This window comes from Sesamum indicum, linkage group LG5, assembly GCF_000512975.1.
Source record: "Sesamum indicum cultivar Zhongzhi No. 13 linkage group LG5, S_indicum_v1.0, whole genome shotgun sequence".
Lineage (NCBI taxonomy): Eukaryota > Viridiplantae > Streptophyta > Magnoliopsida > Lamiales > Pedaliaceae > Sesamum > Sesamum indicum.
This window is the reverse complement of record NC_026149.1, coordinates 5919511-5932620: the sequence shown is the minus strand read 5'-3', so window position 1 is coordinate 5932620 and position 13110 is coordinate 5919511. Positions and strand designations below refer to the sequence as shown.

At 33.5% G+C, this 13110-nt stretch overlaps 1 protein-coding gene across 9 annotated transcripts; it reads left to right on the top strand.

Annotated features, from left to right (window-relative positions):
* LOC105162124 (uncharacterized protein At2g24330) lies at positions 879-11133 on the top strand. Of its 9 annotated transcripts, none has more exons than XM_020693615.1 (7): positions 879-1069; positions 2219-2308; positions 4070-4188; positions 5399-5655; positions 8165-8309; positions 9104-9213; positions 10252-11133. In XM_020693615.1, exons 4-7 carry the CDS (start codon positions 5401-5403, stop codon positions 10915-10917), a joined length of 1176 nt encoding a protein of 391 aa, XP_020549274.1. In that variant the 5' UTR covers positions 879-1069; positions 2219-2308; positions 4070-4188; positions 5399-5400; the 3' UTR covers positions 10918-11133. The 9 variants fall into 9 exon arrangements, with proteins under 9 accessions (XP_020549274.1, XP_011078380.1, XP_020549273.1 ...); XM_020693613.1 differs by having other exon boundaries at positions 880-1069; positions 2232-2308; positions 5370-5655; XM_011080076.2 differs by having other exon boundaries at positions 880-1069; positions 5370-5655.

The window sequence follows — 13110 nt, the reverse complement described above, 5'->3', positions numbered from 1 at the left end:
AAGTAAGATTATTTTAGATTTATGTATTTGAATATAGTTTTTATGAAAAATAAATTATATAATATAAATAATACATTTAAGTAACTTTTTATTTTTTATATTTTTATATAAGATTGGATATGTGTAAAACTTAATCTATATATTTAATAGAATTTCATAATTATTTGAAAGTAATCATCATACTTATTTGAAAGTAATCATCACTAAAGTAAAAATTCAAAACTACTATGCTTTGCCTATTAAAAGTTAAAGTTTTATTTTAGGATAAATTACAACAATTTTTTTATAAAATTTGACATAATTATGAATACTATTTCATTATTTGAAAAACTACAAATACTCCCCTGATGTTTAATAAAATTGTGTAATCCTTGCATTGAGATATAAAATTATCGACTTTGCCCTCACTGTATTTTTTTATTTTTTAAATTTATAAAAAAATCAAACAGGACGGACAAAAAAGCGTTAAAAATTATAAAAATAATAACCACTCAATTCATTAAAAGAATCAGAAAATTTTAAAAGATAAATAAACTTATAATTCTTAATTTACAAGAGTACTTTTGCCAGTTCACCATAAAAATGGATGGAAACCTAACAGATTGGGCTAATTGTTAGACAATCATTAAATTTAGGGAGGGTATTGGTAAATTCAAACAAGAAAATATTCGTAATTATGCCAAATTTTAGAAAAGATTGTTGTAATTTACGCTTTATTATATATAAAAGATCTTTTTATAACAAAATATATTTATAAAAAAAATTATTTAACTTAGAATATATAAATATTCATGATGTATAGCACGTATTCTACTATAGTATTTATAATTTTGTAAAATCATAAAGACGGACTATGCATTGAGACCGGATATATTACTTTTTCAAGAGAAGAGGACTCCTTTTTATTCTCTTTAGGAACGAAAAAAATGTTTTGATGTTTTCCATCTCCAAGTCCTCATCATTTTGGTAGAAGAAGGCATTTGAAATTTTCATTCTGCTATTGAAATGATTCTCTCTCGTCCTAAACCCATTTCCCAACCTCGCCCTCCAACGGTGAATCAAAGTTAAGGTAAAAAATGAATCCTATTTTACGGTTTACCACAATTTTTTGTAAATGGGCGATGTCCTCTTTTTCATGTTGGGGGTTTCCTGTAACATGTATGCTTATACTTCATACTTTTATTCATTTTATTGGGAAAAAGAATTATATTGTTGGTTTTGATATGTTTTGTGTGTACTATCTATTGGGTTTTCAGTTTTTTGCTTTTGATTGGGATTTCATGTGTTTGCATGGGGCGCATGAATGTATTGGTTTATATTTTTGGTGTTTGTTTGATTGTTAGATTTGCAGATTGTGCTGTAATTACTTTTGATTTTGTATGTTTCCTTTTTGATCAGCTGATGATCTTCGATTTTGTACTTTTGGGGTTCTGCGTAGTTGCATTTCTTTTGTCCTTTATTGTTGTTGAACGATATTGAGGTACTCATTTTTGTTGTGGATGCCCCACCTGAGCTTTATTTGTACTAAATATGGGAGTTCTCAAGGTTGATGAATACTAAGCGTAAGGCTATAAAGTTTGAAATGTGTGCATGTCTTTCTCATAAAATAACTAAAATTTGTTAGGAATTGCAAGTCATGCTGACATTTCAAGAGTTTTGACTAATAGATTCATAGCCTTGAATTGTTTGTCTTTCTAGAGATGGGTTTTACTACTGCTTTTTTTTTTTTCTTTTAAAAAAAAGGAAAAAGAAAATTGAGTAAGGATAAGAAACAAGTTTTCTAGACTCAGATTCCGAAGAAAGTTGCATCTAATATTCATGCAACCCTTGTGTCAATCCATCTGTATTTTTCACCTTGAAAATTGTCTAAAATATGGCAATAAATAAAGTCCTATGTACGATTTACTCAAATATTCCACAATTTCGCCTCTATGTTTGAGTTTACTTATTATTCCGTCAGTGATTGATTACTTTGGTAAATTTTTCAGTTCAACTCATTATATAATGAAACAAACTCCTCTGTGTATGAAGTCATCTAGGTCCCCAAGAGTGGCAAGACTGAAACTGAAATTACTTTATCTATTTTCAAGATGGCACGTGTGATCTTCCAAAGCATATTTGGACGTTTTTGTTTTAAAGTTAAGCTTGATAAGTCCTCACTCTTCATATTAGGAAGGCGCTACTCGACTATGAGACCAGCATTTATCTCTGTTTGTAGTTGTTTGTGGTAGGCAATCCGTTGTTGCATGGTTATCAGACTTAATGGCGAGAGGGGTATGAAATAAGGGAGAAGAAGAATTTTAAGAAGGTATAAAATTCTAGTTTCCACTTTGCTGTTTGTTTTTTCGATTCCACTCAGGCTATTCCTTGTTCGACAATGAATACTCCAGAGGATTGAGGAAGCAAAACTAAGTTAAATTAATTGTTGAACTCAAATTAACATTAGATTTTTTTATACCATTCATTTACTTTTTGATGCCTCTTAATGATAAGCAATATCTTTAAGAAAAAAAGTAGGAAAGTAGATATGCTTTTACATTGGCTAACTTTTATTGAAGTCAAGATAAGAGAGGAATGGAGTATCAGACAGATTCAATAATCTAAAGAAAGCAAGTTGCTCATGGATCCCTAAACCGTAGATGAAATAAATAAGAAAATCCAAAATGAAAAATAAAATTCGATTCATTTAACTGGAACTATGATGAACTGTGTCATCTATTGATCCATAAATATGAAAACTATGAGCGAATGTGAGATTTGTCAAGTATGATGAACAAAGGTTTGTCGCATATTGATGCTGATTTTTGTACTTGTAAGGAGAGAAATGCAAATATGGTTGATGCTACAGACGTTGATAAGGATAAAGGTGGAATTGAATTGGATTCAGAGGGTAGAATGAGAAATCAGAGGTGTGACTATAGATCGGGCAATAAAAAGACATATGGAAACGATTTAGATCCTGTCCAATCCAATGACATGATAAACCTGTTTATTTTCGTGCTTTTCATCCAGGTTCAGAAAAGACAGCTTTTGGGGCTGGTGAGAATGGAAAAGGACGAAGAGGGAAGTGGAAAAATTGCCTAATAAAAAATTGAGATGATCCAAATGGGAATAAAGTTAGTCATTAGATTAATTGAAATGGTATAAAAGTTGGAGGACACAGTTGGGACCAGTTTTGCTCGATGGGATTATGGATTTCATATTCTGCACTTCTTTATTCATTCATTTGTACAGCTTTTTACGAAGCTTATTAACATTTAATGTTCTGAGCTAATTTCTAATTTTCCTACAGCGTCCTTCCTTCCACATTGGAATGTATATCTTGCTTTAATAACCTTAATAACAATTTATTCATGTCAAGAATTTTAAATTTTTTCCAGATTTGTGTCCGAGTGTCATGATGTTAATCTTATCATTAGTTGGCATCAGCTCTTTTAAATTGAATGATGAAAATACGTCATACAATATCAGGTTGGTGATGAACTACGAAGTCAACAAAGAGAGGGCATATAGTTAGCATGTAAACCATGTTGAATAAATCATGTTTTGCCAATAATTAACTATCAACTGTGGTTTATACCTCAATATTTCATATAGAGAAGGCTTTTTCTAGTCAAGTTCAGATTGTACTTGAGTTAATGCTGGTATCACTAGTTATTTCAATGTTTTAATTACCTTAGTTGTTACCTTGTTTCATCTTTGTGTTAAATTTGATTCTGAATGTTTAAAATTATGTCTATATTTACTTACAAAAGGACAATATGAAGGAAAAAGTTATTCTAATGTATTTGTGTGGGAGAAATTTAGACTTGCATTCTTATTTTACACATTATTGAAGAATAAGAATCACACTTAAATTTTTTCTTTAAATTTCTTGGCCTGTTAAAAAGAAACATGTGAGAAATATTGGTTTTCACTAGTTTAATTTTTTCATTTACCAACCTTCGTTGGATTGTACTTATGAATGTTGTAGGCAAAAGTATTAAGCAAGTGATTACAAATAGCCACACAGCAATGTGAGAATTCCAGCTTGTCTAATCAGATCTTATCTTATAAAATACCAATACAGGAGTAGTCTAACCTTGGCAATGGGGGCGCTTAGGTGGGGGATCATTTGAAAAGACTACGTCTTGCGGTGAGGGAAAGGGGAATCATCAATTTATTAATTCCAACCTACGGAAAACTAAGGTGATTCCAACTATCTCCTCGCTAATAATATTTTTTTTCTTGGTACTTCCTTCTCTTCTAGTTTGAAATAGTTGTCTTCAAATGGATTTGGTCTACGAGTTGGCCTTACGAGACAAGGGCTACGTTTTGCTCATCTGCCTTCTGGCACTTGGTCTTCCAAGATGAATACTGGACTTCCTTACTTTACGAGGACACCATCGCTAGATTTAAGTGCTCCTCCCTGGTCAGGGTGCTTGACTGCAAGACCCACCCGTCAAGCAGGGATAAAAGTCGGCCTTAGTGATCCAACAACGCCGAGTGGAAGGGCCATCGCTAAAATGTACTTCTGTTGTAGCCATTGACAGTTAAAGCAACCTGGAGCAATTGGAAATGATTTTGGTTACACATAGTCTTGCAATAATGAAAAAGCTTCCAATCTTCTCAAATTTGCTTGAATAATTTTTGTTGTGTCATCATGCACAGGTGGAGCTCATTTGCCAGTTTTTCATCTGGTTGAATATTTTTTTATGTGCAATCCAATTAGTTCAAGCTGGCACGAGTACTTTTCAAGCCAAGCTCAAGCTTAAATTTTTTTGTTTGATGGCTCATGCAATTTTGCATTGTTTTAATGTTTTACGACATAACTATAACATTGCAAATCAAAACAACCAAGTAGTGGTCTAACCACTTTTCTGGCCTGACATTGTTTGCCTATATGAAGGTGACAAGTGCCAAGTGTTTGTTTGCTTTCTAAACTTCTCTGTTTTCTTTTCTCTTATCTCATATTTCTCTATGCTCTCTTCTCTTGCACATTATCTCTCTGGTTATTTGGTCGTATTTTCGTTTGTTTGACCTTCTATTACCTCATTGTTTCTTCTTTTCATCAAATTTCATTATTTTCCCCCTTATTTGGCACGTATAGGGTGTGCCTTACTAAATAGTATGCATATTTTTGAAGGTTAAATACATGTAAATCTAATAATGAGGTTTGGTTTGCACGAAAATCTTATTTTGGCATGTAAATCTTTCATTCAACTAATTGGCACTTTCCACTTTGGTTGTTTTACTAATTTTTTTAGCTTTAGAAACATAGCTAGAGGGTAATAAGTTTGAACTGATCGGAGCATGATATTTCATGTGCATTGATCACGTTAAAAAACTTTGATGCAATTTCCCTTTCTAACTTGACATATAATATGTAGGTAATGTGAAGCTGGCATGTAATGTGCAGAAATGGCTGAAGAATCTAAGAATGATGCCGCGGAGTCTATGAAATCTACAAATACTGAGATTAAGAGGACTAAGAAGAAGAAGGGAGTGCTGTCAGGATTATGGGGTGCATTATTTGGAGCACATGGGGACGATTTTGAGAAGAGGTTGCGACATATATCTAAAGAAGAGGCTGCTATTATGGCTAGAATTACAAGGCGTTCTCATAATCATCGGAGAAGGACTAGGCATCTGATTACTTTTTCTGTTATCTTTGAGGTACACTACTTTCATCAACATTTTCACTGATTAAAATAGAAAGTTGATACATTAATCTTATTATCTGGTTATCACTAGTTTGAAGACTGTCTCGAAATTGTTGCATTCCCTAACTAAGTTGATGGGCCAAATAATTTTGCTGCCAAGCACAATTTTGATGGCGATTGTTGACTAAAACCGTATTGATAGCAGTCAGCAAGTAAAATTCTATATTCTTTTCTCTTTGCTGAAGTGTAATTGTGTAATCTATGTTTTTTAAATATCTCCTTGCTGATAAGATTTATTTTGCCATCTAGTCCCTTCTGTGGTTTGTGGCCATTTATATAAACTTATTGTTTGGAAATCATAGAGAGTTGAGCCTACTTTTATGATAACTTTTTCCTAATTGAAAAGGTCTACGTAACATTTTTTCACTCTGTTGATTGCAAAACTATGATTATGCCTGGGGGTGGACCAGGATTGTGAGCATCCTAATCCAGATGGGCATGTTGCTAGAACGAGCTGTGAACAATCAGTCATTATCATATGAGAGTATAATTTGTAGTACCACCATTATTCTTGTTACCATTATTGATGATTTTTTGGTAAATATGATATAAAGAATGTACAACATTATTAATTGCTAATCCCCATCCTTAATTGCTTATTCGGTCTGTTTATTTTATGGACACAAATGGAATTTATATGTCATAAGTTTTCTTCTAATTAACTAAGGGCAAAAGATAGAGATCTTGAAATTTCAGGGAACGCTCTTTTTTTTGTTGATTGTGTCTACATACTGCGGCCTCTTTCTATGATCTTGGGTTGTTGTAGTTCTTTTATTTCTTGTTTGGATTGTTAACTTACTAGGTTGCATCTGCCTATTTTAACACTCAGGTTCATTATAGAGAAACCCGTCTTTATGGCATTCCTCTCATTACTTCTAATCAAAATCAGTCTTTATCTATTTTATAACCTAGGAAAACTAGATTAGAGAACAATAGTTTTCATCAGTATGTGAAGATCTCCAAGTTAATCCCACTAGGTTGCTCCTGAATCTTGCATGTGATTGTGCAAGTAGGACATAGAATATATGTGTGTGTCTGTGTTTATATGTATGTGTATGTGCAGAGGGAGGTGCTCGTTCTTGACATTTTGGTGGCCCTAGGGCGAGTAAGAAAAAAAGATGCACCCTAATGAAGCATATATAAAATAGTTGATCCATGACGATAACTTTCTTTATTATAATTTTAGCTGAGCAATGCCTTAACAGATAATATGCCATATGCCAAAAAAAAAAAAAAAAGGAGGACAAGAAAGTAACAATATGATAGTGACTAAATAATATTACTAGTTTGACTTACAGACTTTTGATGTAAGAAGCAACATGTAGCCTTAAGTCAAGTAGAAATAGCACCATCCAAGTAAAAGCTCCAGCACCCAAATAGAATTGTGGTGGAGAAAAAAATCAAACCTCAGAACGCTATATGATGAATGTATATTACTTGAAAAAAGACAAGGTAAAAAAATTACAATTCATTTCTAACAAGAACCTCAAGTAAAAACAATACAGTCAGTATATAATAATTCTTATATAGTTTTTCCTATTCTTATTAAAATAGGCAATCACTTTGTTCATTCCCAATTGATCTAATATGTAGCACCCTCCGGCACTACAATTATAAATTAAATTATTTCAAAAATCTTATTTTTCTTTTCAATAAATATAATATTTTCAAATACAACTTTGTAATTAATTAACCAACTCTAATTTAAATAGTCAAACTCATAAAATAAATTACTTAACCAACTCTAATTTAAATAGTCAAACTCATAAAATATTCCAGTTAATCAGTACATCGATCAATATAAATTACAATTAGTAAATGGAATAATCAAATAATATAATTATATAAATTAATAATAATTAAAATCTAAAAAGTTCCTTATCTGAGTTCGGAACTTTGGTGTGAATGTGTGTGTTTGTAAGGTGTGAGTGTGTGTTTTAAAGTTTGTGTGTATGTGTTTGATTTTGTTTTAATTTGTCTGTGTAATCCTTGGACATAGAGAGATTATTTTACTTGTATGTAGGAGCAGAATATATATGGCTTTGTAGGATTGCTCCAATACACTCCTATATATATATAATGTGTATATACATACTAATATTATTATTATTATTATTATTATTATTATTATTATTATTAGTTGGGCTGAATGGGTGGAGGGCCCCCCTGAGGTTTGGGCCCTAGGCCGTCGCCCTAGGCGGCCCACCCTCAGGAACGGCCCTAGGAGGAAGGTATATATTATTTATGTATATGAGAAAGAGAGGTAGGGAGAGGGAACTTTTAGACTGATACTTCATATTGAAATATTCATTTCCTCGGATAGATGAATGGATAATCCCCATGTTTGTGTTGAAACTATATGGTTCCCTGGTATTCTTTCCGTGTTCCTTCTTTTACTTAATATTGATTCTCACTGAACATTGTGGCTGAGAATGAAGGTTTTTTACTTTTTTCTTCTACAGGTAATTGCAGTCGGTTATGCTATCATAACCACAAGATCTATAGACTTGAACTGGAAGATGAGGGCATCACGAGTCTCACCTATGTTTCTTTTTCCAGCATTATCTTACATTACTTATTCAGTGCTTAGAAGCTTCTCAAGGATGTGTAAGTATTGTACTCTTTCTACAAAGAGGACATTCAAAATTATTATGTTCTATGTCTGTTCATTTATTCATACTTTGGTGATGATATGACTACACCTTAATTTTTGTTTTTTTATGTTTTGCAATACTTATCCAAATATAAAGCTTGTTATTAGAAAGTGTATAAGGTATTCAATGTGGTGATGACAATGTATTACATGTATTGTGTATACATTTATATTTTGTACAAGTTGTCACATATATATATATATATATATATATATATATATATATGGTATTCTATTTTATTATTTTTCTGTAATAATAATTATTGTAGATTGTTGCAGAAAGAATTCAACTATCTTCATTAGTTAAAGATTATGAGTAAATTGAGTAAGAAGTTAGAATTGTCTTCACAAGTTTTTCAGAGTCTGAATAATGTTTGAATAGATGGTTATTTGACGTCCAACTTTCTATATGTACAATTGTGGACTTGGGGGAAGATAATAGTTATTGCCATATTTAAATTGAGGGAGATACAGGCCAAAGTGTGCTGATGCATAACCATTTCTTTCTCATTCATTTTGTTTTCTTACCTTGCGCTACTTGATTTTAATTTTTCTTGCCCCACTAATTACGATATTCAACATCATATTTTAACCCAAGAGGTAAATTGCTCTTTTTTTTTCTTTATTTGATTCGTCTCGTTTATCTTGGATGATATAGTTAAGCCATTAATTTTTCATGAAAAATGTGCAACCTTGACTAGATATACCTCCATTGACAGTTTCACATAATGCCAAATTTTATTTACAGGTGACCAGAAGGACCACAAGACTTTGGAAAAGCTTCAGGCTGAGAGGCAAACCAAAATAAATGAACTAAAGGAGAAGACAAATTACTACACTACTCAACAGCTAATACAGGTAATGGGTGAGAGCTAGCTATTTCTAGTGCTTGTATTGATTAAATTAAGCTATTTACAACAAGTTCAATTACTCCCTATGAGATTATGCATCTTTCGTGCTCTTTCTTTTCATACTTGAGGAAGCTAGAAAAGAAAACCGGTAGTTAAAAGATGCATGATTGAAATAAGTATCTATGGAGGTGGTATTATTATGTGGTTTTGGTGGAAAAGGTCCAAGTACATGGACCAAAATGGGTTGGGTTTGAGTTGGGACTGGAGAACTCCAATGCCCCCCAAAAAAAGAAACAAGGTTCGTTTTGTTTGATCAAAGCATTTAATTTAGAAAACATAATAATCATCTTATGCACACCTTTTAGACTACTTTCATAATTATAACATTTACATAAATCTGATCTGTATGTGATTTTATATCTTAAAAAAATTTACTTTCTCCCTCATTCTGATTGTTGGTGGATATTTTTTGTATTTTCTCATGTTCTTGTACTCTTTAGCTTCTTAGCAGTATTTTAAATTATTTTGTGTGTTAATCTTAAATTTCGACTCTTTTGGAGTGCTTGATTTATTTTGTATTCTGTAATATGATTTTTCACTTCTATATTTTGTTTTGTACTTTGTATGCTTATAAATCATCTTTCATGGTTTTCTTTTTATTACATGCCCCTTTTTGTCATTTTTGGTCATTTAAAAGCATAATCATTTTTATTTCTTCTTATGAGCATTTAGCTCTGGTTTTCAGTAATTTTACATGCCCGTGTTCAATTGTCTTTTATGAATATTAATAATTTATCATGCTTATTTGTATTCTTTCCCATTTAAGGTTTACTTTAGTCAGTTTGTTTAATTGATATAAGTAGAAATGCAGAGTTGCGGTAGAAATTATATAAGTAAAAAGAGAGGTACATGATTAATTTACATAATCCAAATCCAATAAAAATCTAGTTGGGTAGCGTCTGACCCATTGTTCTTAGCCCATCAGGCTATTCATTTTGTAGCTAGCTTTCATGTATTAGATTTTTATATGGAGCCTTCAGTGCAGAGGTATGATCCTGATCCAGCAGCCAAGGCAGCAGCTGCCACGGTGCTCGCTTCCAAGTTGGGTGCAGATTCTGGTCTGAAACTATATGTGGCGGATGATTCTAACCTTAGTGATCCTACTGGAAAGAGCAATGATGTACAAGTTGCAAGAACTACTGGACTACGCCAAAGAAGGGCGTCTCACTCAAAGACCAATAGCATCGAAAGTGGATCAATTCTTTATGCTGAAGAAGAAATGCTTAACAATGTTGGAGATGAGGATGGCGGCGTGTCTCAACAACACCCATTGGTTATGAACCATCACCCTCAAACGGGTTTGAGCTCAAACAACGGAGGATGGATTGCTCGACTTGCCGCATTGCTTGTGGGAGAGGATCCAACCCAATCATATGCACTTATATGCAGAAACTGCCATATGCACAACGGGCTTGCAAGGAAGGAGGACTTTCCGTACATCACTTACTACTGTCCGCATTGCAATGCTTTGAATGGGCCAAAGCAACCAGAGGATCGCCTTTCTGCTTCCAATTCCCCGACTATGACCTCCTTGGCAACTCTGGAGGGTGCAGAAGGTGTACTTGTAAATAAGGTATGTAGTCCAGGTGGTATGACTGGGGATAATAAGGTTTCTGTGAGCGGTAGTCATGTAGCTACTACTGTGGGATAAAGTTGAATTTGTATTTATCGGTGGATCAATCGATTTATAGGAGAGTTTGTATGCGTGTAGGCATTGATCCTTCCTCATCAAAATACCGAACACAAAATGGTTGTTAGAATTTGTGATTGCAGAAACGAGTGAGGTTCCCCTTTGCAGTTTGTGCAACACAAAGTGTTGTGATCATTACTTGGACGGAAGGTTATGTAGAGACTTTGTTTGTATTTATTTTTTCAAATTAACTTTGATCGATTTTGGATGGCCAATTCGGAAAAATAATGTAACTTCGAATATGAAAGTGAGGAATTAATTTGAATCTTTGGTTTTGAAATTTTTAGGTGGTAGAAAATAGGTAAAGTTGAAGAAAGATATATTTGGCTTTGGGAAAAACGCAATTTACCTTCAAAGAAATGTGCAAATACCCCCTTGTAAAAAGAAAATAGCAAATTTACTTATATTTTTGTAAACAGAGCAAATACCTCCTCATGCCCAACAGTGCATTACATGCGCCTCTCTCTGGATATGATATTTAATCAATAAAATATTATTTCATATATTAAATATGTTAATATATAAATGTATTATTTATAAAAATAATATATATATATATATATTGTAGAGTGGATATCAGACAATCCTAATCAACTATTACAAGAGATTGGAGTACAAAACTCCTTAATAATTACAACTCGAATATTACAGAAATAATATTAACAGTGAGAACAGAAATTAACGAAATAAAGAACAAATCAAAAACAGATAGAGATAACAGGCTCAGATCAACCAGATCCAACAGTAAGGGGTAACCGGTCACAAGAGTCCCGTACCCAAGAGAAACCGACCCACGGTAACGCCAAGGAACCTCTCAAAAACCCGACCACAAACCCCAATCACTCGAATTTCTCTATCTCTCAGTCACAAAGACCTTCAAGCTTCACTGTTCTCACGAAAGGAAAAGCACACAACCCTTTTTCAAAGATTTCTGTTCGGTGTCGAAGAAAAGAGACATCATCTCTTATTTATAGGGTCAAGTGAAATAGTGAAGAAGGAAGGTCTTGGTCACCTTCCAAAAACCATCACGTTGGTTAAGGAAGGGAGCCATGAATCCCGGCAAGAAGAAGGCAACAGAATCTCAGAAGAAGAAAAGGGGAGAAAGAAGACGTCTGTCGGTGCAAGTGAGAGGGGAGAGAATAAGAGTGAAGTAGGGTTCAACAAAAGATATAAGTAGTGGAGTCGTGGGTCGGGTTTACCGGGTCGGGTTCTTGGGCTGCCGAAGTGGGCCGGTTCTTGGATAATTACTTGGGCCACCAAAAAATTACTAACACACTCCACCTTGGACCAAGTCTTATTCCAAGAACGAGGTCAGGAGTTGTTGGATCGGTTTTGTCATCATAGCCTTTGGGGTTCCACCCCTTGTACCTGCGAGAAAGGTAAAACAAGATTAGTCTGGGGCTAAGTGCAGGAAGACTTTTTGTACCCATATCAGCTGGGTTTTCTTCAGATCTTACCTTTTCCAATTTGATGATCTCCTTACTCACAATGTCACGAATAAAATGGAATCTAACGTCAATGTGTTTGGTCCTATCATGAAAAACTGGATTTTTGCAAAGTTGAATAGAAGATTGACTATCGGAAAAAACAGTAAGTCGATTTTTAAGAAAACCAATTTCTTTTACAAGGCCCTCGAGCCAAATAGCTTCTTTGAAAGCTTTGGTAGTAGCAATGTATTCGGCTTCAGTTGTAGATAGTGCAACAATGTGTTGTAGTTGGGACTTCCAACTAATGCATGATCCACACAAAGTAAAAATGTATGAAGTTGTGGATTTTCTACTATCCTTCTCATTAGCATAATTTGAATCCACATAACCAATAAGATCAACAGAATCAGAAAATTTGGAGAATTTTATACCTATATTATCGGTACCACGTAGGTACCTTAGGAGGTCCCGGATTGGACATGTACCTACTTAAACAACTTATAGCATAAGCAATATCGGGTCTAGTACATACCATAAGAAACATTATAGACCCGATCACATTGGAATAAGGAACCTTACTCATTTTGTCCTTTTTGGAAGTGGTTTTAGGACATTGATCTTTGGATAATTGAAAATGGGCAGCTAAGGGAACCGACGTGGGTTTTGAATTTTCCATAGAAAATCTTTTCAAAACAGAATGAATGTAGGATTTTTGATTCAAAAGGAT